This window comes from Gallus gallus, chromosome 24 (assembly GCF_016699485.2).
Source record: "Gallus gallus isolate bGalGal1 chromosome 24, bGalGal1.mat.broiler.GRCg7b, whole genome shotgun sequence".
NCBI lineage: Eukaryota > Metazoa > Chordata > Aves > Galliformes > Phasianidae > Gallus > Gallus gallus.
In genome coordinates this window covers 3843657-3870550 of record NC_052555.1, presented here as the reverse complement: position 1 = coordinate 3870550, position 26894 = coordinate 3843657, and the positions used below count along the sequence as shown (strand labels likewise).

General features: G+C 50.8%; 2 protein-coding genes across 11 annotated transcripts in view; both read left to right on the top strand.

The window, feature by feature from the left end:
* The window catches only part of CCDC160 (coiled-coil domain containing 160), a 36455-nt gene extending 15520 nt beyond the window's left edge, over positions 1-20935 (top strand). For 2 of the 3 annotated variants that reach the window (XM_040652162.2, XM_015298185.4), the window contains 10 exons: positions 11085-11189; positions 12431-12533; positions 15320-15402; positions 15521-15703; positions 15898-16039; positions 16154-16290; positions 17290-17451; positions 18442-18508; positions 18855-18987; positions 19549-20935. In XM_040652162.2, the coding sequence (XP_040508096.1) occupies positions 11085-11189; positions 12431-12533; positions 15320-15402; positions 15521-15703; positions 15898-16039; positions 16154-16290; positions 17290-17451; positions 18442-18508; positions 18855-18987; positions 19549-19588 (1155 nt within the window). In that variant the 3' untranslated portion in view covers positions 19589-20935. The remainder of the gene's footprint in view (positions 1-11084; positions 11190-12430; positions 12534-15319; positions 15403-15520; positions 15704-15897; positions 16040-16153; positions 16291-17289; positions 17452-18441; positions 18509-18854; positions 18988-19548) is intronic. The other variant, XM_015298186.4, reaches the window with a different exon arrangement.
* Positions 20936-22873: 1938 nt separating this feature from the next.
* TMEM136-1 (transmembrane protein 136 family member 1) lies at positions 22874-26410 on the top strand. Of its 8 annotated transcripts, none has more exons than XM_015297992.4 (3): positions 22874-23273; positions 23708-23904; positions 24459-26410. In XM_015297992.4, exons 2-3 carry the CDS (start codon positions 23709-23711, stop codon positions 24995-24997), a joined length of 735 nt encoding a protein of 244 aa, XP_015153478.1. In that variant the 5' UTR covers positions 22874-23273; position 23708; the 3' UTR covers positions 24998-26410. The 8 variants fall into 8 exon arrangements, with proteins under 8 accessions (XP_015153478.1, XP_015153479.1, NP_001383160.1 ...); XM_015297993.4 differs by lacking the exon at positions 22874-23273 and adding an exon at positions 23353-23471 and having other exon boundaries at positions 23705-23904; NM_001396231.1 differs by lacking the exon at positions 22874-23273 and adding an exon at positions 23353-23406 and having other exon boundaries at positions 24459-26408.
* The last annotated feature ends 484 nt before the right edge of the window (positions 26411-26894 follow it).

Sequence of the window (26894 nt, the reverse complement as noted above, 5' to 3'; positions counted from 1 at the left end):
ATTGACTGCAGTGAGGGAGAGCTGTATCACAGCTGCCAGTGATTGGGCTCATTATTGTTAAGCTCCTGGTCCCCTGCATGCTGCTGAATGAGGGCTGCTGGTCAAGGCGTGGGGCCAGCCCCATAGTCAGTAGGGTCATGGTGAGCCTATGGGTGGACGCAGGCCCTGCAGGCAGTGTGGCTCTCTGTCTCCCTCTCTTGGCTCTCCCAAGGCCACACGTTGAGCTGAGCAGCTCTTCTCATTGCCATTATCTCAAATGAGCCCAAACGCACGCTCACGTTTCGGGTTGACCTCAGCCATTGGAGAATTTATCTTTAATTCAGCAAATAGATGTCGAGCGATGGGAAAAAGGAAGAGGGGAGATATGGAAATATCAAAGCGCTCTCATGTAAAACCAGATGCCGAGCTCGTTCATTAGTTGGTGGGTTTTTTAATTTTGGTTTGGGGTTTGGGTTGGTTTGGGGTTCTTTTTTTCCCCTTTGTTAACTTGCAATTCAAGTTTTCAAGCCGAAGCCAGAGAAGTATGGTTTGAAACCCAACTCCGAGCCGAACGCGAGAGCTCTTTGACTTTATTTGGAGTGTTGGGCGCTAATCGCTTTGAAGATCATAAATCTCACATCGTTTAAGCCTCTCCCCCAGCCTTTGTAGATGGCCTACATTTCAGGTCTGCTTCCCTCCCCTGTTGTGCTCCAGGCGGGAGGAGAAGGGTGGAGTGACCTGGTTAGACCCCTTCTTGCCTCCCAGTTCCCTGCTGGGACGGCTCTCACCCTGCAGATGGGGAGGAGGGAAACTCTTGTGGAGCTTGAGGTTTTCTTGCAGTTTGTGGGTCAGCCCTGTGCTTTATGAGAAAGCTGCTTTCTGCTCCCTCAACCTATTTGGCAGCCGTCCCTTCTTCCCCCCCCCCTCCCCTCTTCAACCTCTCCTCCCACCTGGATGCGACAGTAATTTGTATGTGAATGAGAGGGGAAAGGGCGTGTATGGAAAAAAGCAGCATCTTCTGCCTTGCCTATCTGGTTTGGCTTTTTATTTAGAGAGTCTAATGCTGGTTGTTTCCTGTTTATATCAAGGGAAATGCAAAGAGAGAGTAATAAACTTTCACCTTCAGTGCTGGCAACCTGGGGAGGGACATCTGCTTCTTGATGGTTTGGGATCGTGGCCAGAGCGTGTCGGGGTGAGAAGTAAGGAGCTCTGCAAGGGTGGCTTCAGCAAAATGGCACTGAGTCCAGAGCTCTGCCTGGATGCATTGCAGCAGAGACTTTGCTGCTGCTGTGCAGTGCTCTTCACCAGGTGGGGAGACCTTGTTTGTATCATTTCCTCATTAGGACACGCAACTTTCACCCTGCAAGGTGAAAGTTTGTTTTCATAGACAGCTCTGAAGAGAGCTGTTGTGGAGAGCAGGTAATTTGCCCCTTTTGTCTGGAGTTAATCGCTGACATAATATTGGTTCTGGAGTGCTCACAGAGCTGAGGGTGATGGTTTTGGGTGACAGCAGGCGTTGTGTGTGTGATGTGCACGCAGCACACCCACAGTTAGCAGGGGAAGATGCAGATCCTGGGTCAGTGACTCCTTTTCCACTGGGGAGGTGATGGGTGGGATCATGTTGCCTACTGCCATGCAGCAATGCAGCTCTGACTGCCAGGGCAGAAGGAGGGCTCCTTGCAGAGACGCTCTCAATCACTGCGCTGCACTCCAATGCTGGGACAGTATGCATCTCCTATAAGGTTATGGATAACCAAGGCAGGGAAGGCTTAGCAGGATCTCTGTGTGCTCTGTATCCAAATATGCCATGCAGTTTCATTCCAGCGAGAGGCTAACCCTTGCAGACAGGCTGTCATTTGTTTAATGGTAATGATGGGTTGGAGATTTGTACCAATATAAAGGTGATGCTGCCGTGAGACCTGACCATATTTCAGACAGATGAGCAGGTGATCGTGTGCCTGAGTAGCCTGGGGCTCTGCATAGCCTGAATTTTCTTGTTGGTTCTTTACTCCTATTACTTTATATTCTTTGTTTTACGCCCATTAGAGGTGTAATGTGGATACACCCCTTTCCTGTGGATCTCCTAGAAATAGGATCTTGGGAAGCAGGCAGCTGGAAGGCGTGTTAGTGGGGCAGGAGAGATCTTGAGAACACAGGGGTTAAATCAGAGAACAACTGATGAGGTCTGGTGTTCCTGTGTGCTTCAGCTCAGCTATGAGGTCCCACATCAGGTCCTACACCGAGCCATTCTGGCTGTCCCTAATGAGCGTGAGGGACACATTTCACACCTCTGTCTCCCAGTGCTCAATCAGCACTGAGCCATTTTGCTGCTTAACATTCCCAGGACTCAAGTTGACTTTTTGGCCGCTTGAATGCATCTGCCAGAATAGTCCAAAAGAACAGAAAGTCTTCTGGAAAACTCTTCCAAAATCAGGTGAAGGATTCCACATGCTACAATCCCAGCCCTCTGCCAGAGGTGCCACATGGGGACCTCCTTCCCTAACCCCATCTCCCTGCTCTGTCCCCACCTGATGGGGTCATTGTCTGGGGGAGCTTTATTCTTTGATCTATGGCTGTTCTGAGGGAGGAGCCAGATTTTCACAGCTGATGTCCCGTAGGCACATGATGTGTGAAAAGCAAGCAGGCAAACTGCATCTGAGATCAGAAATCACAGGTGGCCTTTTGCAGCACCATTAATAACACCCTGACCTTGTTTGGTCCTTTCCGCCCACGCGTCTGAAGGTGCTTTGCTAATGAATCGAGCATCCCGGTGCCTCCAGAAGGTAGGGAGGTGTTCAGCCCCGTCTTGCAGGCAGGCACTGACTGCCTGGCTTTTCCCAAAGATGCTGTGATTGCAGCTGAAATCAGCGGGTGCTTCATAGGAGAGTTGCCTGTGGACATCGAGGCGTATTGTAATGCAGGGACTCGCTCCCTGGCTGAGCCGGGATACGGGCTCCCATTCTCTGATTCATAGTCTTGTGCTCAACCACAGACAAGTTCTTCCTCCCCTCCATCCTTTTGAAGGTGGAAAGAAGGGCCCAGCTCGCTCGGTACTTTGTTATTAATATCTGGGATGCAAAACCTGCAGATTTAATTTTGCTCAATCAGGGCTTCCCTCCCCCCGGCGATATCTCTCATAGCTTTTCATTCCACTCTGTGTTCCCACCTCCCCCTAATCTCATGTGTTCCCTAGATGTCATTTCTGTTCCTGCTTGGCTCTCCCTGTGGGTAGTTCAGGTTTCAGTCTGCCCTCCAGATTTCCATCCCCGTCCTGTTTTGCCCTCCTCTCGAGGGGAGGTTCCCATCCTGCTTCCTTCTCCCCTCTGGGGATCAATTCAGATTTCACTCTCTCTCTTCTTCTCCGCATCGCCCCGGGGTCTCAGCCAAAGTCTTGCAGTTGCTTTTCATCTCTTGAGCCTCCTCTAGCTGGAAATGGGCCCGGCTGTCCATATCTGCCTCGGCTGACACTGGATCTAAGTGGAGCACCACCTTGGCCTTTCCCTTTTGAAGTTCCCTTGCTCCATCCCAGGGATAGACTGATTGCATAAATTTGTATGTGTGCTGGTTCTTCATTGAAATGCAGCCCTTTGGGAAAGCGTCAGAGAAAGCCCTGGCTGGAGGGAAAGTCCTCTGTTTCTAAATATGGCACTGCTTTGCTTAGGACAGACATGTAGAGGAACCTCTTCTGCAGGCTAGTTTTGTTTTAGCACCTCAGAGGCCCTCAGATGAGATTGGTGGGAACCAACTCCAAAACACGCCACTGACTCTCTGGGGAAGCTTGTAGGGAAAAAGATGGAAATAGGAGGAAGGATTTGGGTTTGTTGGTTTTTTATGTATTCATTATTCTTATTTTTTTCTCAAGGGCTGGATTGAAATCACTGAATTTGTTTGGTTAGCCACTCACTGTTGGGAACAACCCACCATTGCTTCTGAGTTGCTGGGCTGTACCAGGCTCTAAGGTTGCAGTCCATTCACAAACTCTGTCCTTCTCTGACCTGTATTTATAAGCTATTTCCTACACTTGTGGCCTTGGCCCAATGGAAATACATCTCGTGCTGGTGTTTATTCCAAAGCTGTCTTATGGATCAGGAATGGACAGGCTGGTCTTCTCTTTGTGCAAGTTCTCTCTTCCAGTTGTGCTCCTCTCACCCTTTGGTCAATGTTTTCTGAGCTTGCAGGGGATAAGCTCTGTTTTCATGCACTAAAGAGACATAATGATCTTTTCCATAATAGAAACTGAGCCCAAGGCACAGTTGTCACCATCAAGGCAATATTTAGGTTGCCCGGCACCTTTTTAAGCATGGATATGACTCTTTTGCCTGCTGGAGGATGGCTCATTGGTAATAAAGAGAAGACTCCAAATTCTTGAAGGCCTTTCATCTGGTGAGCTCTGAGAATTCAATCAAAGCCTACACCACCCAGCAAGGGTGGGGCCCTGCACCCATTTTGCAGAAGGGCAAGTCATAGCATAAAGAGGTGAAGGCGATGGGGTTTCAAGCAAGGCCTCTAATTTTGGCAGCCTGACATCAGAGCACACTTTCTCCTGTCCTGGAGGTGATGTGCTCACGCTCCATGTGAAATCAGAGGGTTGGACTGGCGGAGCTCAGCCCCTCGGGGGGCAGACGTGGGGTTCTCACTATAGCACACCCAACACGTGGAAGTCACCCAGAGCTCTCTACTCTCCGTTCCCTCCCTGCTTTTCATATCCCTGCCTATGGCATGGGGGTTGGAAATAGGTGATCTGAAAGGTCTCTTCCAACCCAAACCATTCTACGATTCCACTCAAAATGAAAAATGATGTGTTGCTGTCCAGCAGTGTTGATCTTTCCCACTCTCCATTTTTAGACTATATCCCGCTGTATGCCTTTGATTCCATTCCTTTCCTTGTGTTCCAGTTCCCCGGGGCAGTGGGTGCCAAAACTCCCCTGCCCCGATCAGAGGGACCTGCAGAGCTGGGATGGAGCCAACCCCAGTCATGGGAGCCAGCTGATTGCGAATGAATTCCTTACCACTGTGAGATGTGGTGAGCACTGTGACACTGGGGGACCCCCCCAAGCATGGCACTGCTGGGGTGTGAAAGATCCGGGCACTGCCTCCCCCAGTCTCCGGTACTGGGATGGTTTCTGGCTGGTTGGCAGCCAGAGGGCATGGAGAACACAGAACGAGCACAGTCTGCTCCCCACTGGCTGGAGATCTGTGGGAAAGGGGAAATTTTTCATGAGCGGTTAAAGGTTTGGTTCTGGCCCCAGCGAGGCTCTATCAAACAGCTTTGCTTCTGACTTCAACAGGAACGTGGTCAGGTTCCAGGGAACCTGTGCAAGCACGCAGGAGGGCCTGGGAGAAGCCATGTAGCCTGGTGTGTGTGAAATCGGATTGATAAGGAAAGGGGCAGGGATGCAGCTCAGGGTGGGAGAGGAGATAAGCACCAAGGTGTAGGCAGAGGTGGAGTTCTGGAGAGCACTGGAAGTTGGGCAAGTGGAATTGAGTGAGATGCAGGAGCAGTGCTGCAATGTATGGGGAGATTGGTGCAGGTGGGCAGTGCTGGGGGCAGTCTTGGAATGCAGCTGTGGGAGAAATCAGAGTCTTTATGGTGGTAAAGCAGTTTTCCATGCTTGGTTTAGAGGTTCTCACCATTCTGACCAAGAAAATGACATCTCCTCCTTTTTTTTTTTTATAAATACTTCCAGTTTGTCACGTCCACAAGCCCTGGTAGGGGAGGCACTGCGTGCCTGAGTACCAATAATAAGAGTGAAGATGCTCTGAGCTGCTGATTGTCAGTATCCCTTGGCCAGTTCTGTGCTCTCTGGATGCAGACAGCCACCCCAAAGCCCTCAGCTCATACGGGGACGGCTCAGCTGTGAGTAGTGACCATCAGGGATTGGTGCTCATCCAGCTCTGACTCCAGTTCCCCTCTCCCATGCCCAGTGCTGGCACTGGGAGCCCACTGTGCTTCACACGAGCATTCTGAGTCCTGTCACTCGGTGCAGAGAGCATGGGGGACTTCCTCTTGTTCTGTGCCTCCGTGCAAAAGCAGTGTGGTTATGCTGTACCAGAAGAGCTGCGAATGCAAAGTGGAGCGTGGCTCTGTCAGTTCCCCTTTATGGGGCTCATATCTCGGTGACACTCAGTTTTGATTTCCCACCCCTGCTTTTGCTGCAGCTGTGGTACAACCATGAGTGCCCTGAGCTGAAGCTCAGAGGGTTAAAGCATATCAGATCCGACCTCAATTGATAAGCGCCGAGGCCTCGTAAAGCTCTGTTGCAGGTGTGTTGAGGTTAGGGATTACATTCCAATTTTTCAGTGGGATGTCATCTGCAGGCATTCAGCGTGGGATCAATTCTGCTTTTGTCACGCTGGCAGCTCCTAAAGATCCCACCCTTTGGTGTGAGAGGATATCAATTTTTATAGGGTGGGATACTGTTGTATTAATGTTGGAGTTTTCTGCTTTCTTCTCAGTGTCTGTTAAGCCTTGCTGCGTGTGCAGGATAGCACACGTGGAAATAGTAATTGCAAGCCCATTATTCTTATTGCTGTAATTTATTATTAGAGTGTGTTTTATTTTATGGTGCCCACATGTGCAGGTAATTCACAGTGAAGCACGCTGACACCATGGGAAGGTGGGAAGGCTTGGCGAGATGCGGTAGCCCCAAATGCACTTCTGATATCTGGTTCTACCATAAGGCATCCTCCCTTGACTTCAGGCAATGCTGCTGTAGGAAATGGCACTTGGGGAATGATTCAGCCCAGGAAGAAATGTGCTGCTCCTTTTTGGCGAAGGGCAATTGGCTCAGACCCTCTGAAGCTCTGTGTGCCCAATCACCTCCCCAGCAGCCATACCCACTCCTTTCTGCAGCTGTAGCAGGAGGGATACGCGTAAGTCAGAGGTTTAAACAGTCGTGAATTGCTGACTGTGAGATAAGCCAGATACGAGGGCAGATAAATACCTGTTTCAAAGAGGTTACCGGCTAAATAGAAACTACCCAACACATACAATTGTCTTCAGCCCTAAAAGAACGACCGCAGCTCCTGCCCGGTGCTGGGGAAGGCTGGTGTGGCTTTTGGGGCAGCTTTTATCTCAATGTAGGTTAAGCATCCCAGAGGGGGCTGAGTCACTCAGTCCCACCTGTGCAAAGAGGAGGATGGAGTGGTGCTGTCCCATCAGTGCTCTCCCATAGGAGGTGGCTTAGGGCTGTGTGTGGGCTGCCTGGTGGGCAAGGATGAGCCATGCAGATGGCCAGCACGCAGTGCCCTGCTTTGCTTCTTTCTGGTCTAGGGGCCACAGCCGGCTGCTTGTTCTTCATTACCTGAATTGCTAATTGAGGCAACGTGCAGCACCTCCAGCAGCCCCTGGCATTGGCGCTGGGTGGATGCCAGGAGCTGCAGCCAGAGCTCTGTCCAACCAATGGCATCCTGCTGCCAGCTCCCCGCCGTGCACGTGGCTCGCTCCGTCCGTCTGTCTGTCTGTCTGTTGGAAGGGTACGGCCTTCCACGTGCTGAGACCGGAGCTGCTAATGTGAATCTCTCCAACTTCCTCGTGTAAGGCCAGCTCCGTGCAGCTCTGCAATATGTCTGCAGGATGTTTTCACGAGCCGAATGTTTGCCAAAAGTTCACAGATCAGTTACAAAACAGATGTACGTTTTTTTTTTTTTCCTCCCCTTCTTCCTACTGGTAAGGAAGAGTTTGTGCAGTAATTGCAGGCAGGTTGGGAGATGTTTTCTTCATAATTCTCCTTCTTATGAAATGTTTATGAAACACCATCCACAAATCAGTTACGCAAGCAAGCCGAAGAGCTTTGATCATTTTCCATCGCCCTCAATATGTTTCTTAGTTTGTTTTGCTTTTTGTTTTTGTTTTCGGGCTAGAGATAGGCAAGAAACAATCCATCATTGGCCATGCCCAGCAAGCGTGCTCGCCAACTGAAGGAAGGGACTCTCCTTTCTCCAGTCACCCTTCCTGTGTTTTTTCACTCGCGTCGCTCGGGGGCAGCTGACCCTATTTTAAGGCTGTGAAAACATCCACCTGAGATTTGCAAGTGTGATTCCTCTCCCCAAAGGAGCCGTGCATGCGGGTGCCGCCTGCCGTTACCTGCTGCAGCCCGGGGCGGGCACCCAAAAGCGAGCAGGGAGCTTTGTGCTGTTTGATCTCATCCCGCTCTCCTACCAAGTCGCTTAGCCTTGGAGAGTGCAGTTTCCCCACAACCAAGCCAATGGGAAGAAATGCTGGTTCTTCCCATTCTGACCACGGTCATCGCTGGGGAACAACAGCAAGACCTGGTCCAGGCTTCAGCTGAATCGCCATTGCTCTCTTGCCATGCTGTAGGATGGAGCTTGGCCAATACCAACATAGGGTGACCCCGTGACAATTTCAACCTCCTTTGGTTTCTCAAGGAAAGCTCTCGTATCTGTAGAAAATACCTGCAAACACAGGTTGGATGTACTGGGAGAGGAGAAGGCAACTCCTGCCCTTGTCTTATTAGTTTGAAATTAACATGATTTTAAGGGAGTCTCATGATTTTGAGTGGCCGCACCCACAATGTGTGTGGTTTTGGGGGGGTTTTTGGTTTGGGTTCTTTAACGTATGGTTGGTAATAGTGCCGGTTTAGCTGGGGAAAAAATGAAGGTACAGGATTTGCATATACCAACCCAAAAGTTTTGGATATCCCCCGAACTCTCGCTAATGAACAATTAGCCAGCTGCAGGCCTGGTGGGGAGAGGAAGAGGAGGGAGAAGTAAAATTGAGCCTAAAACCAATGAAAAAAGGTGCATGGGAGGATTTGTCAAGAACACCCAGGATCCCGCCCACTGCTCAGGAGAGAGCCAGAGAATTCCAGGGACGGGGGAAGGAGCAGTGGGAGATGTTGTTGTTTTTAAATGGGGAACCGGTCCTTTGCCAAACCCACCTCCCGTTCTCATATTGTGCGATGCCGGGATGCAGCTACACACCCCTTTCAGCCTGGAACGCTTCCAGATCATTCCGCTTGGCAGCTGTAAAAATTGATTTCAGTTTGGAAATGGCTCGTGCTTCTCCAACGCTCCGCTCCCGTTGGGATCACCACCCGGGAGGGATCCAGCACCTCGTTTTCTGAGACACGAACAGCATTTTTCTTTCTTGGGACTGTTTGGACTTGGATGACCGCCTTGCATTGGGCTGACCCATGGATTGCCAGCAGGGGTGACGTTTATTTATTTATTTTTTTAAAAAAACTTTTTGGCTCGGATGATTCTTTATTATTTTTTTATTTTATTTTTATTGTTTTTTTTAAGACACCCTCAGGGAAGGAAAAATACAAAAAGCCATTTCCCTCCGCAGAGCGGATGGCTCAAGGGTAACGGTGTCCTGCCGAGCCTTTTGCTACCATCTATTTAGTCATTTAACCACGACCCCGCGTTGATAGCAATCAAGAAGCTCTTCCATCTGATTTTTTTTCGTCGGGCCGTGCGGGATGATCATGCCAACCTGAGAGGTAGGAAAGAACTGGAATTCATAGCATGTACAGCCCTTGTCGCAAGGAGCTCGTGTTATTGCAAAACGAGTTTCGGCAGTATCCAGAGCTGCAGTTGCAATGGAAGGAGGTGTTGTAACTCTCTTCCCTCCGCACAGCTCTTTCCAAAATGTTTATCGGGTCTCCCGGCACCGCAGCTGTAGTGATCACATCTTCTGTTGCTCTCAGTGGGGAATGTTGTGTGTTTTTTTGCTTTACTCAAGCTGAAGTGAAAACTCCCTTCAGGCCAAAAGTACTTGCTTGGGCCACGGTCTTTAGAAGGGATATTTCTTGCTCCTCTCTGCTGGTTGGAGGCTGCATCACCTACAGCACAACGCCAGCAAAGCGACCCTACTCCACTTTTGGGTGATGTTGAGTTGGGGGCCACTTGATGGGACATGGAAGGTGCAGCCCCGGTAGTTGGAGTGAATCTGCAATGCTGAGGCTGTGGATGAGGTCTTCAAGACGTGTCCTTTCAGGTTTTCTCCTGGTTTTTCCAGTTTGTGGGATCGGGAGCCTCTTGCACTGCCTTAGATTAGGACAGGGACGGTTAAGATGAATGAGCCTTGTTCCAAGCGCTCTCACTCTCAGGAAGAACTTAAGCTGAAATCCGGGATCTATTTGCTTGTATCTTTCCTTAGAGAAAGTGTATTATAAGAGATCTATAGGATGTTTTCTTGCGTACAGCATCTGCACGTAGATGTTCCTCAGCTTTCAGGAATTAATTCCTAAACTTCTAAATTCTCCCCAGTGAGGTTCACCCCTCTTCTCTCCCAGCTAAAAAAATGTCAGTTAACGTGTAACGATGTAACGTTACCATCATTATACATAAAGGCAATATTAAAAAGGAACGTGGAAACTCTGCAGTAAGCCAGATGAAGGTATTCAGTTCTCACATCCCTGGGTGGTAAATTCTGAATCCACATTGTTAAGAAAGATTTTTGTAGAATGAAATCTGTCTTGGAAATGAAAGTAGGCTTAAATGACCACTGGATAAAGGGTTGATGTCTGTGGAATTGGGCATTTTCCCCATAGCTCATTCTAACTAAGGACTTTGCCGATCCAGTACAATGGGACCTCCCGATCTCTTGCTGTTTTCTCGTCATTTGGTGCACTTACTGCCAAGGGTGGTGCATTTTCAAATCTGGAGGGTTACGCTGCTTTTTTGAGGTCTTTCACTTCATAACCTTTCCTCTCCTGCTCTGCTCTCCATTTGCTGCTACCTACAGAGAAAAGTGTGAGGCTGCCCACAGCCAACCCAGGGCTGTTAGTCGTGGTCTATAGAGGGAAGTAGTCGTGTCTTCCTAATAACACCATAGAATGCCTCAATGTTTTGTCTGAGGAAAGCTTTAAAGCCTACTAAGTCACTGGAAGCTTCCTGAAGTGTTTAAGTTAATGTGCTTTAATTGAGCAAACTGCAAATCCCCCCCTTGGTTTGGCAGAGCAGAAAACTGTGTGGTAAACAGGAGAGCAGAAGTGGGGAGCGCCAGGGGTGGAAGCAGTGGGTCCAGACCTCTCCCCCCTGTCCCACAGCCATCCCTTCCCCATCTCTCCCATCTCCAGCTCCGAACCACCCCCTCCGTGTATGTCCTCTAACACTAGCATCACTTTGCTCTTTTCCAGATTAAAACTGAAGACCTCAGTGACTCCTTGCAATCTACAATCCCCCCCAGGTCAGGACACCTTGTACAGGGATCCTCGATGATGCCTGGAAGCCAGATCGCAGGGGTGAGTGCCTTTGCTGCACCAGGGGTCAAGCATGTCTAAGGGAAAGGCCATTTCTGAGGCACTTGCCAAACTCAACACGTCTCTTGGCAGTGACAAAAGGAGACATGAGGATATGATGGACACTGAATCAAAAAAGTGAATCTGTGCTGGCACAAATCAACGTCCTCCTCAGCCTCTTTTCAGCAGGTCTGTGTAATGCCGTGCCAAAGGATGCAGAGTGGTTGACATGGACCCAAAGGCAGGCTGGTCGTGTGCTTAGGAGAGATTTCTGTTGAGGTTTTACTAAGGAAAATCACACCATGCTCAGGAAATCCCTTGAGCTGAAAATGATTGGAGGCTGAGACAACACCAAGGGGAAGTGTTGGATATGTTTGCCTTTGCCTTCCTCTTTCCTGTGAATGCTTGCTTAATGCCATCACTGGAGTTATCACCCTAGACTAGATTAACTTTTAACCTGAACCAGCATAGCCAACTTGGTACGTGTCTGCTCCTATCGATATACATCAGGGAAGACATTTATTCTTTGAGGGACTTCTTTTTTCTAAAGAGATTTGGTCTTATTGGAGCATTTTTATCTCTATCCTAACCAAATGCCAACTCTTACTTCCTAATCCTTACGGAAGATGTGGGACCCTGGTAATGTGAAGGAGCATTCTCAGCATCTCTCAGTCCCTGTTGGCTGTTCTTCTCAGAGCAAAGGGGGAAAAGCCCAGCAGATATATGGCAAAGAGCAGAAAACACACTGGGATTTGATGGCTGCGTCCATCGCAGTGCTGGAGAGGAGCTCATCCTCCTGCACAAAGCAGCTCAGCGTTGGTGGGATGGGACAGTCTGTGTGATCTTAGGGAGTGTATTCTGAAAAACACAATGTCTGTGAGAAGCTGAGATCCAAGGGGGGTTGTTGTTGCTCCTGACAAGCAGGATTTGATTTCCATTCCCTCAAAAAAAAAATGTCTTTCAAGCATTAACTTTCTCAGTTAGAAGCACACGTTTTCCCCGTGGATGTCAATGTGTGCATGGAATTTTTCTTACCAAGCTGAAACCTTCAGATCCTGGAGCAGCTCTGGACCTGCAGCTCACCTGTGCACGAAGGACACATATGAGATGTGCCAGCAATGGAATGAGAACTGTGAATGGGGTCGAGGACAGCATAAAGGATCGGGGAGTGGGGAACCTCACAGAGAGGTGATGCTGTGCGGAGAACTGACATCTCTGAGCTTTGTTGTTTGCTTTTCCCGTAGGATATGAGCTCTCTCCACACCCTGCAGCAGCTCGTATTGCTTCCCGGCCACATGCAGTCCGTCCCCCAGTTCCTCCTCTCCCAGTCCCAGGCAGGGCAGCAAGGTAAGAGCAATGAAAGGGGCATTGCCATCCGTAGATCCCTACGTAGGAAGAGCCGTCTTTTCTCCCTCCTGTCGCTTTTAACCTTTGTCGCTGGGTTTCCCCAGCCCGGTGCTGTGTCACCAGATGGGTTTCCCCGTCCCCCGTGGGGTTCCCAGCCGCGGACGCTGCTCGGAAGGGTCCGGGGCGGAGACGTTGCGCTGTGCGCTCCTCGAGTGCCACCTGGGGGCCGCCCCAAATCCTGCTCCGTCTGTGGGGCCGGGACGTCTACGGGGGGAGAGAGGACTGAGGGCTTAACCCAGCGCTTGGGCAGGTCCTCCTGGCGCTGTCCTTATCTCCAGTATTTGGATGGCGTTCCTCCAGCAAGCGCCACACAGACGTGCCATTGATGGAGGTTATGCTGCTGCAGACAGACGTAGCCCTCAGCCCCCAGCCTGCCGGATGCAAAGGGGTTTGGGCCCTTCTTCTCATTCTTATTTATTCCAGCACAGAAGTCCCTCTATATGAGCCAAAACTCAGGACTGAAAACCCTAAAGGGTCTGCAACTTGAGTGCAGCCATGCACACACAGCTCTGAAAAAGTATTATACTGTGGGCAAGAGGGAAACCTATCTCTTATCTTCACTCTGCCAAGTGGTGCTGAGTGATGCATCAAGAAGCTCTCTGATGTATGTTTGACAATAGATGTACATTTGACAGCAGCCCAGAGTTTAGATTATTGGAGCTGGCAAGGCCGGGATAATCTATTGCTTGCTGCCTGGTTTTATTCATATATAATAAGAAACACATGATGGTGGAAATCAGAACTTTACTTCCTTTGATAGAGTTACGGTTTCTGCTGTTAAGCGGGCTGCTCTGGCAGCTGCAGCCCTTCCAACAGATGGCCACTTGTTTGGCTGTGACCCCTTCTGCTTCCAGACTCGATGGAGACGGATGCTCTGGCATGTGGCCAGCGCGTTGTGCAAGAGCACTTCCATTTGAATAGATGGTTGTCAAGTGTTAATGACCCTCTGCTGCGTGCAGGCGAAGCCACTGGAGAGTGAAAGTGGAGGCACAGCTGGGTCTGGTGCAAGGAGAAGCTTGGTGAGGGTGACGCACCTCATAGTGATAAGTCATCCCTCAGGCCATACATCCCAAGTTCTGACCAATGAGTACATCAGGTCAAGCATTTCATGGCCAAAGGGTCTTGGCTGTGGCTTTAACCTTTGCAAGAGGCTGCCGGTTTTGGGTTGATTTTAGTGCATTCAAGCTGTTTTTAAGGCAGAGAAGTTCCCAGGGCTGATTCATTATGCGGTGCGCAGCCCTACAGGCAGCAGTGCTGGATGCTGGATGAGAGGGGGAGAGCTCTGTGCTGTAAGGGTGGAAGCGAGCAGCCGGGGAGATGCTGGGAATACTCTCAGCCAAAATATTGCTGCTGAAGACTTCATCTCACGAAAACAGCCTGCGTTCATCAGCTGTCAAACCGGTGATTCCTGAACCCAGTCGGTAATTTTCATTTCAACTAGAGCTCAGCTCTTGCAAAGGTGTTCAATCATGTTTTTAAAGACTCCAAATGACAGAGCATCCGCCATGTCCCTAGGCAAGCCATTCCTGTGATTAATTACCTTCTCTGTTAAAAATGTGCACCTCATTACCAGCCCGCATTTGAAATTCAAAGTTGTTCCAGCATTAACGAAGGCTTATTGAGGCCCCAATCTAAATAAATAAATGGGATCCTGCACATTCAGATCTAAATTAAAAAAGGAAAGAGAGAGAAGAGGGAGAGAGATTCTGGAGATGATCTTTTTTTTCCCTTTTTCAGCACAAGTCCGTAAATGTCTATAGATTTCCATGTAATTGTCAGTTCCAATCAATAGAAAATATTGCCTGTTTCAGGACGGGCCATAAATCCTCACTAACCTCCTCAGACTTCACCCACAACAGACATCAAGAGCCCAGCTAAATGTCTATGGATCTGTACTGCTTTAGTTGCTACTAAATCCTTTAGGACATTCCCTGTAGTATGTATGGGCTTGTGCACAGCAGCTTGTCAACTAAACAATTCCATGGCATCCATAAATACTACTTTTTGTTAGTTTTATAGATTTCCTCTCTCTCTTTTTTTTTTCCTTTCATCATCTCATGTCAGCATATATATATTCCAGAAGACATTCAATTTGTTTGAAATAGAGCAGGAGAGAAAAGAAAGGGTCAACGTGACACTTGGAAATGAAATGTATTGTAGAGAGCAGATTGGGCAGGTTCATGAGATTAACTGTAGGATCAGGATATTTCTAACATGATCAAGTACCTGAAAGCTGGAGTCAGCAAAGCTCCTCTTGGAAATAAGGTGCACTATCACAGCAGTTACAGTGATTAAGTGCTAGCAGAGATCACTGCTAAGAATGTGATAAATTCTCTGCAGCTTGACATCTAAAATCTAATTTAGATGTCTATAGGAGATGTCTATGTCCTAGCTGAACCTGATGTTAACGAGCTCCATGCAGGGATCAATGGCTGAAGTGTTTTACCCACATCGTTACTCTCATAATCCCTTTCAGGCTAAAAGACCATGAAGTAAAAAAAAAAAAATAATCACAAACAAAACCCAAACTTTCCTGTCTTGTAATCCGCTTTGGAGCTGCTCTCACTTGTAATGGCCACAAGTCCTAAAAGTCATGTATTCTGAACACGAGCTAGCTGAAGTTTTTCATTTAGATCTTCTTGAGCCTTTCCCGTGGAGCAATGCTCTGCTGCTGGGTGCTGACAGAGGAGTCGATCTGATGGGATGTCTCTCTTTTCTCTCCCCAGCCTTGCAGCCCAACATCCTTTCCTTCCCCCAGCAGCAGGGCAGCCTTCTCCTCTCCCAGCCAGGACCCAGCCTGGCATCACAGGTAACTTCCACCATCACATGCTGCCACCTGGGAAGCACCCATCTACGTAAATCACAGCTTTGTTACGGGCGAATGGCAATGGAAGTTGACTCTGTGCATTTTTGTGGCTGTTTCACAGGCCGTGGGCCGCTCTGGGCTCCCTGGCTCATCCGTCGAACCTCACCTGGATGTACCTCAGCACCTGCAAGTGGCCAAGCACCTCACTCCATCCGGAGCATCTGAGGAGCCCAGCGACTTGGAGGAGCTCGAGAAGTTTGCTAAGACTTTCAAACAAAGGCGGATCAAACTGGGGTTCACACAGGTGAGCAGCTTCCTCTATAGGATCACTGGTGTCACTCGGATGGGAACACATCGGGTTGGGGGAGTTTGGGGCAGAGGAATGGGTGGAGGAAGGGTGTATATGGATGGAGGAATGGCAGATACAATGGTAGGTATAGATTTGCTTTGGAATTGGAATATCTCTTTCCAAATGTGTTGTGTCTTGTTCCCTGACAGGGTGATGTTGGCCTTGCCATGGGGAAGCTCTATGGCAACGACTTCAGCCAGACTACCATTTCCCGCTTCGAGGCTCTCAACCTCAGCTTTAAGAACATGTGCAAGCTCAAACCTCTGCTGGAGAAGTGGCTGAGTGATGCGGGTAGGTGACGTTCCATGTGTTCATTCACTTTACGAGGTGCCACGGTTCCCAGAAAGGAGCTGGAAATGAAAATAACTTGTGATCTTCAGTATCTCCCTTTTTCTCTTTCCACAGAATCTGCTCCTTTGGATTCCTCCATGAGCACTCCCAGCTCCTACCCCTCCGTGAACGAGATGTTCGGACGGAAAAGGAAGAAGCGAACCAGCATTGAGACCAACATTCGCTCCACGCTGGAGAAAAGATTCCAAGATGTGAGGAGAGAACGTTTCAATGTGTTGGGAGCTCTCCACCACTTTTCTGTCTGTTTTGATAGCAGGTTAGGGGCGTGCTTGGGAAGATGCCTCCTTGCCCCTCTTCTCTTTGGGAGCTGCTGGACAGCTCCTGTGGGTGCGGGAAGGAGCCAAGCATTGCTACAGTGGGTGCTGCCCAACCATTCTGAAAGTGGAGACTTTCACTTCTTAAACATGAAGGTTTTCAAGAAAAAATCACTACAGAGAGTGAACAGAGCTTTCAGTCAGTTGGGGTACATCATCCATTGAACGTTTTTCATCAAAACTCTTTCTGGCCAGCCCTCGTTTTTCCTTGTTTTCTCCATCACATCTGATCATGTCAAATTTTCCTTCTATGGCTGTTGACGAGAACAAAAGGCAGTCATTTTCAGATCTTTCCAGGCAGCTCATTTTTTAGCGAGTACCTATTCTTTGTAACAGGAAAGCTGCCCTGGCATCACCATGCTGGGTTGTTTTTCCCCTGAAGTCTCCAACTCAGATCAAAAACCACCGACCTAATGCTGTCAAGCGTGCCAGAAAATGAGTGAGTCAGAAAAAAGAGGATGGGGTACATTTATAAACAGGGGATGGAGGAAGAAAGAGATGAAATGGTTTTGTGAGATGGTGCAGGGGTGTACAAACAGCACTCGGAGCTGTGTCCAATAGCCATGACCTTCCTCTCCAGCGACTACTGAGGGTGCTGCTGGGATCAAAGCGTTGCATGCTTTGTGCAACAGCAGGGCCAGGCACTGTGACTCATCCCCGCTGATTCCATGGGATCTGATGTTGAATCAGAGGCGCTTTTCTGGTTCACAGAACGTGATCTCTCATACAAATGTTTACCTTTTGCCTTAGAAGCAAATTTTCTGCCCTCTCCAGTTTACAACCCACCCCACCCTTGTCCAGCAGCAGAAGAATGCACTGACGCCATAAGTCAGAGACATCTGGAGCCTTCTTTAACCTCCTGCTATTTCTTAGCAGAACCCCAAGCCCAGCTCAGAGGAGATCTCCTTGATAGCAGAGCAGCTCTCCATGGAAAAAGAAGTGGTTCGGGTCTGGTTCTGCAACCGGCGCCAGAAGGAAAAACGGATCAGCTGCCCGATGCCATCCCCCATCAAATCGCCCATCTACAATTCCAGACTGGTGAGATGCTCGGGGTTGAGGAGCTGAATTCCATCCATGCAGAAATGCAGAATGCACAGCAGTGGTGTTACCTGTCCTTCTCACATATTGCACGTTTCCATTTCGGCAAGGGTATTTTCATTCCCAAGAAAGACAGAAGAAATTGTGAGAGATAGTGGAAGCACGTCCTGTGATCTGCTGGGATGTAACAAGTTGCTATTGCATTTCTGCCAGTTAATATTTGCCCAGGAGCTTCCATGTATAAAAGTGGCAGGAACCTCCCTGTGGCGTTGGTACTGGAGTGTATGTGAGTAGGAGGGAGAGGATGTATTCACAAGCAGTATTTTATCTTAAAATCTTCTGGGTTTCAGAATTATCTATTAGAAGGCAGAAAAACATCCTGAGAAGTTTGGTCACTTGTTGCACAACACCTTTGGTCTACAGTTGCAAGCACAAGATGAATTCTTAAAGCAGCAGCTTTGGTGGATGGTTATCCTGTGAATGCGTCATGCAGAGTGCTCATCAGTCACTCTGACCAACACATTGCCTGTAGTTGAGGTATCTCAGTTGGACTCCAGGTGCCCCAGGCTTGCTTTGATTACAGCCACCAAATTAGTAATAGTCACATGAGAGTTCTTGCCCGTGAAGAGCTCCTCAAAGGAAATGGGGCTATTTGTGCTGAGACCAGAACAAGCTGGGGCATTGCTGAGAACATCCAGAGGGCAGCAGTTCCTACTGGACTGGCCATCAGCCGTTCCAGAAAGCCTCACTTCGGGCTTTTCCATAGCTGACCTATCCATTTAGATCAGACACTTGTAATACTTGCTCTGGTTTCTTTGCATGACCCTGGATGTGGAAGTTGTGCATGTCCAACAGAGTATGAAGAGGTATATGGGGGGTAGGAAGTGTGCCTAGCAGACAACATGTTGTGAAGGGAATGTGAAGGAGGGACCATTTGGGATCCACACCCCCAGTGCCATCTGCTGACTGCCTGTCTCTGTTCCTCCTCAGGTCTCTACCTCAGGGTCCTTGGGGCCCCTCTCTGTCAACCCGGTGCACAGCACCATGCCTGGGACAGGTAAGCCCTGACAAACCACCTCACTCCCATTCCTTCCCTCCCTCCTCTGCTCTTGCTCTCTGGCCACTTGGCTTCCAGGCCATGATAACCCTGGGGAAGTAGCCCAGCATAGCGTCGTCTGGGGGGTGTGAGAAGAGCAGAGCCTTTCTCTTGGCTGGATCAAAGCCATGGAAAGCTTCCCGGCTGTGCTAACACCTCCAAGATAATCCCATTGGGGTGCTGAGGTTTGGGAGCCACACGCCAAGCAGCCAAAGGAGGGCACTCCAGCACAGGGTGGGAACAGGAGGCATGAGGGGCTGGGGCAGAAGGGAGATCCCAGCCTCACTCTGCTCTCTCTGCCGCGCAGTAACATCATCGTGTTCCCCAGGGAACTCCAGCAGGCCCTCATCCCCTGGCAGTGCCCTCCACGCCAGCAGCCCCAGCACAGCCCAGAGCAACTCCAAAGCTGCCATGAACTCGTCCGGTTTCAACTCTTCAGGGTAAGGTGGAGTGGGGGGCGGGCGCAGCGCAGTCCCATAGGTAGAGATGAGATAAAAGCAGTGGGGCTTTAAGGCAGAGCGTGCAGCCCTGTAGAGGCCCCACCAACACGGAGCCACATGACGGCATGTCATTACACATGCAGGCTCCGAGCCTTCCTCATTATATCACCGGTTGTGCCCCCACTGCTCTGCCCTCTGCACCCCTGGTTTCTGCTGCTCGCTGCACGTGACATCACGGATGCTGCGTTCGGAGGAAGGCAGCTGAGAGCAGAGGGCACTGCGTGTAGCTGCTGGGCTTTGAGTCACGGATCACCCCGTGCCATGACTCAGAGCTGTGCTTACGCAGAGGAAGCCCCGCAGCCAGGTGTGGGAACCAGCAGCTCAGTGCAGGCGGCTGCTCGGAAAGGCAGGGGTTTGCTGGGAGCTTCCTGCAGGGCAAAGGAGCGCTCGTTGGCTGCCAAGTCTGAGCAGGAACGCAAGAGGAGTAGGAATGGTTTTTGTTTCAAGGGGGAAAATTAACCACGTGGTGATCGTAGCTCTGATTCGCTGTGTCGCACGCAGATCTTGGTACCGATGGAACCAACCTACCTACCTCCACTGAGACCACTCCGTCCCGTGTACGAGGAGCTCTGACCTCCAGCTATGGACCAACTTCTCCAGGAACAATGCTTGGGGCAACATCTGGCGGCACAGTGCCTTCCAAGCACTGCCCAATGAAGGCCGTGCTTAGGGGAACCCCGAGCAGCACAACTCCAGGGACTCAGGCTGCAGCTGACCTCCCCGAGAATCTGAACACCGACAGTGACATTTTAACTCTCTTCCATACATTCATTCACTTCAAGAATGAGCCCTTGCTTAGCTCTATCAGCATGAAACACTGCCCTCTGCTTGCAAACCTCTGTGCTCACACCGGACTGCCCGGCAATCCCTCATCTGGAAGGATTCCTATGTCAGGACCCTCTTTCCCCCCACTCATTTCAGAGCTTCCCAAGAGAAGGGTCTGCCATGCTGTTACTGTCACGCACACGTACCAAACCCCAAACTGAGCCGAGGTCACCCAGTTCATTTCACCAGAGACCCGTGTCTAGATGGCAGCCTTGGTTTCCCATTGGCTTCCAAGGCCAACGACTGTGCTTTACCCACCACCATGCTTGCTTTGCTTTGAGCCCTTCTGCTTTCCTCCTGATTTTTTTTTCTTTCCCTCTTTTTTTTTTTTATATATATATTAAGTATTTTACAGTTTTCTTTTTTTTTTTTTTAATTTTTTTTTTTTTTGCTTTAAAAAAAATTGCCTCCTTTTGCAAAATGTGTGTCCAGGTCTTGTTATTGCTCCCAGCTGCCCAATGGAGGATGGCACTGCTTGCAGCCCCTTGTGAACTTCCGACTGCAATGACCACAGAGTCCATTTGTGTAGTGTTGATGGGACAAAGACAAGCATTGGCCATCCCTTCTTCCTGTCATTCATCCATTGGGCTTTGTCTGATACCAAACCTCTGGAGCAGCGGTGCAATGTGCTGGGGGATGCTGTAGGGGATGGAGCCGTGCTATTCTCTGCCCTCCTTCCTCCTGGCTGGAGGTTGCCCTGCTCAGCTGTGAGACCAGAGGGAGTTGAGTGCAAGAGATGCCAAAGGGTGGGAAATGTCACCTTCCATATTGCTGGGGAGATCATGGTCGTGTCACGACTCTCCTCACGTGAAGGGGTAAATATTTAATGCTCCTAAGTAGATCAGAGCGATGCGGATTCGTGCTTGGGTTGTCAGTGGGCACAAGGCAGTGAAACTAGAGCAAATGGGCGTTTGGCTCACAGGTTGTAAATAGACACTTTTTGAGTAGTAGCTCTGTTTTGTTGTTGTTGTTGTTGGTTTTGATGGCTCTTTTTAGGCAAACGTGAGCTTTTGGTTTGTTTGTTTTTTTTTTCCCCTAAGTAAAATCTCTCCTTGGACACTTCTTTTTGGGGCCAGATGTACTCGATTCAGTTGTTTCTTATCCTGCTCCATCAGTGCTGTGCGATGAGGTGATTGCCATGGGGGTCTGTGGGCTGCACGGGGGTCTGAGCTCCTTCACACAACGCACTGAGCCCCACATTGTGTATAGAACCGCATCTGTTGCTTCATGTGAGGTGTAGGGGATAGGGGCAGACACTGGTTGTAACGAGAGAGGAGTGAAAATGACAAGGTAACCTTTTTTTTTTTATTGATGTTTGCTTTTGGTGGGTTTTTTTTTTTTTTTTTGGAAAAAAAAATAGAAAATATTTCCTTTTAAATATTAAATCTTTCAGTCGAAACGTTGAAACTTTCTCTGTGATTTAAAAGAAGAAAAAAAAATGAATCATTTTCTGCTGAGAGAGTAAAAATGCAGACGGGGAGCACTCAGCCAACCTCTGCGTGGCCATTCCGAGGGCAGCGCCTCTCCCTCAGCACTGTGCACAGCCCCATGCATGGGGTGGGGGGTGAGCAAAGGCTCCAATCTGATGTACTTTTTTGAGCCCTGGGTGTTGGAAATGTTGATGGGATAATGCAAAGGATGAACGCATTGAGGTGTGCGTGATGCCCTCTCTCGTTTCCCAGCTTGTTCCCTCACTTCCTGCATGACCACGGACGAATCACTTAATGCCCATTAGATGATGGCAATGGTAATCCCTCCCTTCCCTTCTCCTGGCCCTCAACCCATGCAAAACACGACAGCTCACAAGTGGCAAATGTGGCACTGTGTTCCGCTCCCACCACAGGAGACATCAGTTATAGTGACGCTACAAAACAGCTCCAGTTTCCAGCTCATCAGTGCTGTGAAAGCCTCACATTGTCTCGTAGGTAGGAGCTCAGGAGTGAGCGATCTGATTGCCCTCATAACCCCATCCTGCACATTTGAACAGGCAGCCCCACGCTAACCCTATAGCTGAGCTCTAAGCACTGTTGGGTTCAGGGTCAGCTGACAGCACCCTTCAACTCTTGGTTGAGGGTCTTGGAGGTTTTCAAGCCAAAAAGTGAGCTTGTTGCCATACCTGGCAGGAAATGATGGCTTTCCAGCCCTCCCACAGCCATATAACAGCAGTGCAGGGAACAACTGCTCGTGGCGGCAATGAGAACTCCCGTAATCTACAGAACAACCCAACCTGTTACCCATGCAGACCTCAGCTGTCAGTGCATTCCAGTCTGAAATGCCCCTGGGTCCCATCCTATTACTGCTGAGCATCAGGGATGTGACCCCGTTCACCTCCTGCCTGCAGAATGGCCATTCACAGGCTTGCTGGAGAAATGAGCCAATCCCACATAGCCCCACAGTCAGGCTGAGGACACAGCATCGCCCTGGGAGCTGAGCTTTGTTCTCCTCAGCCAGAACCCAGCTGGCATCCTCAGAAAGGGGAGGGAGCCCATACCTGGTACAGGTGCTCAGGCGCACACAGGAGGTGCTACGGCATCACGGGTGACGTTCCCACATGACCACTGCAGCAACCAGAGCTGAGCAATGTGAACACAAAGCCAACAGGCTGCGACCTGATCCACCCACGAGATCGAGCTCTGCCTGGTCGGGGCAGGGCCAGGAATTGGATATTTTGCTATTGGTGTTGATTTCTTTGAGCAGAGTGAGCTCAGTGTGGGGCAGCAGGGCTCTGCTCCTCACCCTTCTCAGCACTCTGTGTGACCTGAGGGATGTCCCAAAGCATCCTGAAGTGTCTCAGTGTCCCCTCCAGGTCCATCCCCGATGCTCACAGCCCTGGGGCTCACCTTCCTGGTGGTGGTAGTGCAGAGCCTGTTGCTCCTGCACCTGAAATCCAGGCTCGAGTTATGGATTTGGGTGGATTTGGGCAGTGGAAACCGGAGCCTGAGCTGCAATGGGACCCCTTCCAAAAGCACCCTGAGATGAGGACACTCATAAGATTTGAGTGCTTGGTGCCACCACCTGCATGGAGCCCCGTGGCTGTAGGGAGGGTTCGGAGTTACTGGGGACGTGGAGCTTCCTTCGGATGGATTTTTAAGCAAATTGAATGAGAACAGAACCAACACGGCGCTGACTCCGAGGGTTCGGGAGCAGCGTGGCCCTTCCTGGTTACTCACCTCTCTTCTGGTTCACTCTTCCTGTTCGGCGTGTTCCTGACATCTCCAGCGCAACCCTCCCGGCTCCCCAGCCCCTATTGCCATCCCCTTCTCCCCACGGCCGTGAGCCCTCCCAGCAGAACAGCGACTCCACAACGGCGTGCGAAACCGGACCGAGAACTGCGGAGCGCTCCGAAAGAAAAAAAAGAAAGAAAGAAAGAAAGAAAAAAGTGTGTTTCCCGTCCCTATCGGGTGAGCGGAGGGCAGGAGGTGGGCGGGCAGAGGGAGGAGGGCAGGATGGGATAAAAGCAGTCGGAGCGCTCCGCACCGCCTCTCCGGGCTGAGCCGCTCCCGCAGAGCCGCGAGGGTGGGAGGGCCGCTCCGGGTGAGCAGCGGCGGTGCGGGGTGGGGGGGATCTGCCCGGCTCCGGGTACCACCCCCATCCCAGGGGTACGTGGGGCCGGATAGGGCGGGGGTGCGGCGATCGGGTTCGTTCCCACGAGGCTTAGGGCGGGAGAAGGAAGGAGGGCGTATGGGGAAGCGGTGCTGAGAGGAGTCGGCTGCGTTCAGCCCCGCGCTGTGCTCGTGGGGAGGGTGCGAAGCGCGCTTGGGAGCCGTGGGTTTCGTGGGCGCGGGTTAGGTGAGCATCCCCCCCCCGCTCACTGCTCTTTCTCTCCGTTCAGCAGGATGCTCCCCATCGCCCTCGAGGTGCTCGGCAGCCTCCTGGCCTGGCTGTGCCTCTATGCTGCTTTCTGCCTCTGGAACAGGCACCGCTCCCCCGAGTGGAACTGCCGCCTGGTCACCCTGCTGCACGGGGCCACCGCCACCTGCCTGTCCGGGTACATCGCCCTCTGGGACGGCCCCTGGCCTCTGAGCCATGCAGGTGCGTGTGGGGCCTCACCCTGCCACGTCCTCACGTCATCCCACGGGTGGGGATCCGACTGCTTTTGCTGCCTGTCCTCTCATGTGTGTGTTTTGGGGGCATGGCAAGGCTCCATCCAGCTCCCCGCTTCTTCCTCAGCATCTCCTACCTCTTGTTGTCCTACCCAGGCACTTGCTGAGGGTTCTCAGGTTGAATTTCATCGCGCTGCTGCTGTCAGGTGTGGCAATGTGGAGAACAGGCTCGATGCTGTTTGCATCTGGAAGGGTATAATAACTGCTGGCACCCGAGCGTGGGCTTCTGTTTGTGCTTTTCTATCATTAAATCTCAAATAGTTCTGCTGGTGGGGTCAGGCACTCCCACCCTCCTTTCTAAAGGGGCGGAGAGGAAAGGAGAAATGTGGTGTGGGCTATAGGAGAGCAGAGCTGTGTGTCCTGGTACTTGTCCCATAGGATAAGCTTGGGAAGCAAAGAGCAAAGCTTGCAGCCTGTATTGCTCAGTGTTCTAGAAGAACATCTTGAGCGAGACCCCACGTTTATGCATGTTTTTCCTTTCAGGTTCGCCAAACACCGCTCTCCAGGTCCACGTGCTGTCCCTGACGTTGGGTTACTTCATCTTCGACCTGCTCTGGTGCTTGTACTTCCAGACAGAGGGAGACCTGATGCTGCTCCATCACACGCTGAGCATCTGCGGCATGGTGCTGGTGCTGGGGCTGGGCAAGTCTGCCACCGAGGTCAACGCGGTGGTGTTTGTCAGTGAGATCACCAACCCTCTGCTGCAGACCCGCTGGTTCCTGCGGGAGATGGGCTGCTACCACTCCTTCCTGGGGGAGGTGGTGGATTTCTGCTTCGTGCTCCTCTTCCTGGTGCTGCGCATTGGCGGAGGAGCTCTGATCATGTATGCCATGGTGACGGCCCCGGATCCCAACTGGATCCTCAAGGGGGGAGGCCTGGCCATGTACATCGTGTCCTTGGGGTTCATGGTTGAGATCTGCCGCTTCGTTAGGAGGAAGATGTTGAAAAAGTACCATTCCTGGAGGCGCCTGAGGAGTGAGGATGCACCCGTGAAAACAAATGGGCACTTGGCAGCTCACTGATGGTGGCTGCTGTGGATGGGGCCCCGGCTGCTGGAGCCTGTAACTGTGACAAGAGCTTCTAAAAGTGGTGTGGAAATGACATCCTGGCACTGGCAGCTCCCTACAAGCCCTGGGGAAGATAGATGGTCACTCAGCATGTGGGAAAGCTGACCAAATAGGGATTTCAGCATAGGAGCATAGCGTGTCTGCTGAGCGGCTGTCCCTGACTGCTCCCTCTTCCAGCCCATAGTGCACAGCCTGCAGTGGGGCTGTGCCGGACCCATCCAATCCACAGCCCACAGTGCACAGCCTGACTGATCCATGATCGTGTTGGAGGCAGTGTTATCTCACAGTGCAGTTGGAATATCTGATCTGGAACATCTCACCCTCTCCCCAGTGGAGCCAGGTGTGGGTGTGACCCAGCCAGGATGTACTCAGCATTGTTCTCCCTTCAAATGGGACAAAACATTGGACCAAGTACATGAATGAGACTTTGTGAGCAAGGCTGAAGTGCCCACAGGGGGACAGCGGGGTTGTCCTTGGTGTGAAGTGATGCTGCTGTGGTACGTGAGGGTGAGGCAATGTTCTACCTCATTGTTTTTAGCAATACATTTCCTTCCTTTTAATACTTGCATTCAAGGAGATACTGATCTTGGAGCAGTGTGACTTCACTGGGTTGGACAGTGCACACCTCTGTTCCTTACAAACAGGAGTCTGGAACCAGACCTGTGCTGAACACCTCCTCACAGAGCGCATCACCTCACCTTGCACTGCTTTCAGAAACTCGGGTGCTGTGTGTGTGAGGGCTGACAGAGCAGAACCCTCTCTGGATGCTCTGTCTGTCCCGGAGCTGACTTGCTGCAGGCCAGGAATGCTGAATGCAATGCAGACAGGAGCCTGGTGTTCATTTCCAGGGGTGGCAGCGATGTTGAGGTGGATCTCAGTGCGACATCACTCCATACAGTTCTCAGCATATGGATCAGTTCTCTTCTTTACCTCTCAGAATCGTGTTCTGACTTTCCCCTGGGGTCGTAATGTGAATTTCCCTTCACTTGTGTAGCAGCATCCTGCTGGAGCTCGAGAGCCCCCGGAGCTCCTGGTGGCCTTTGTCACACGTGTCACTGCTGTGGGGTGCAGGAGGGGAGTGGCTGTGTCACCCCTCTGCCCTTATCTTGCCAGCTGGGCTCTACTCAGCGCTGATACCTGGGCTGCGAGGTGTCTGGAGAGATAAAAGCTAATAGCATGAATGGACTGAGCTTTTAGGTGTGTCCTCTGGATGCCACGCAGACCCCAAGCATGCAGCAGGTCTATGGGGTCGGGCAGATGGAGCCTGGCACTCCTGGGGGGAGGGCACTTTGGAGCCATGGGTTGCTGTCAGAGCTCCCCATAGTGAGCAGACTTCCAATAAAGTTGCATTCTCATTTTAAAAGGGAACAGTTGCTGTAGCATTCTTTTGTTCTGGGTCTGAAGGAGGCAGCTGGAGCTAACGAGGCTGGGCCGGATGGGGCAGCCCGGTCTGGTGGTCGGAACCCCGCTGTACCCCAGTTGTTCCATGCAGAACACCCCTTCCCACAGGGCTGGGAAGCAATGTGCCCTCGGGTGGTCGTGGCTGTGTCTCAGCTCAGGCACAGTTTTAGTGTTAAACCTCTGCTGTGATGCTGGAAGAGCATCTGGCCCCACCCCCACCATCCCATTGCGTTTCCTACTCGCTGACCATGGAAAGGATGTGATTTTCTTAATGCTGGCACCTGATATTTTTTTTTCTTGTTAAACACCTGTGGGGGAATTTATCATCACAGAAAGTGACCACTGCTGTGCGAATGACTGTCAGCAGAGGTTTCTGTCCTGGGCCGTTTTGCTGAGTGCTGCGTTTGTCTGAAGGCAAAGTGAGCCCGTTGGGATGGCTGACTGTGCACAA

Bases quoted from the DNA above. Each gene is read 5' to 3' on its own strand.
- TMEM136-1 (XM_015297992.4), top strand. From the start codon at position 23,709: ATGCTCCCCATCGCCCTCGAGGTGCTCGGCAGCCTCCTGGCCTGGCTG. The intron at 23,905-24,458 runs GTGCGTGTGGGG...TTTTCCTTTCAG, and splicing joins CTGGCCTCTGAGCCATGCAG to GTTCGCCAAACACCGCTCTC.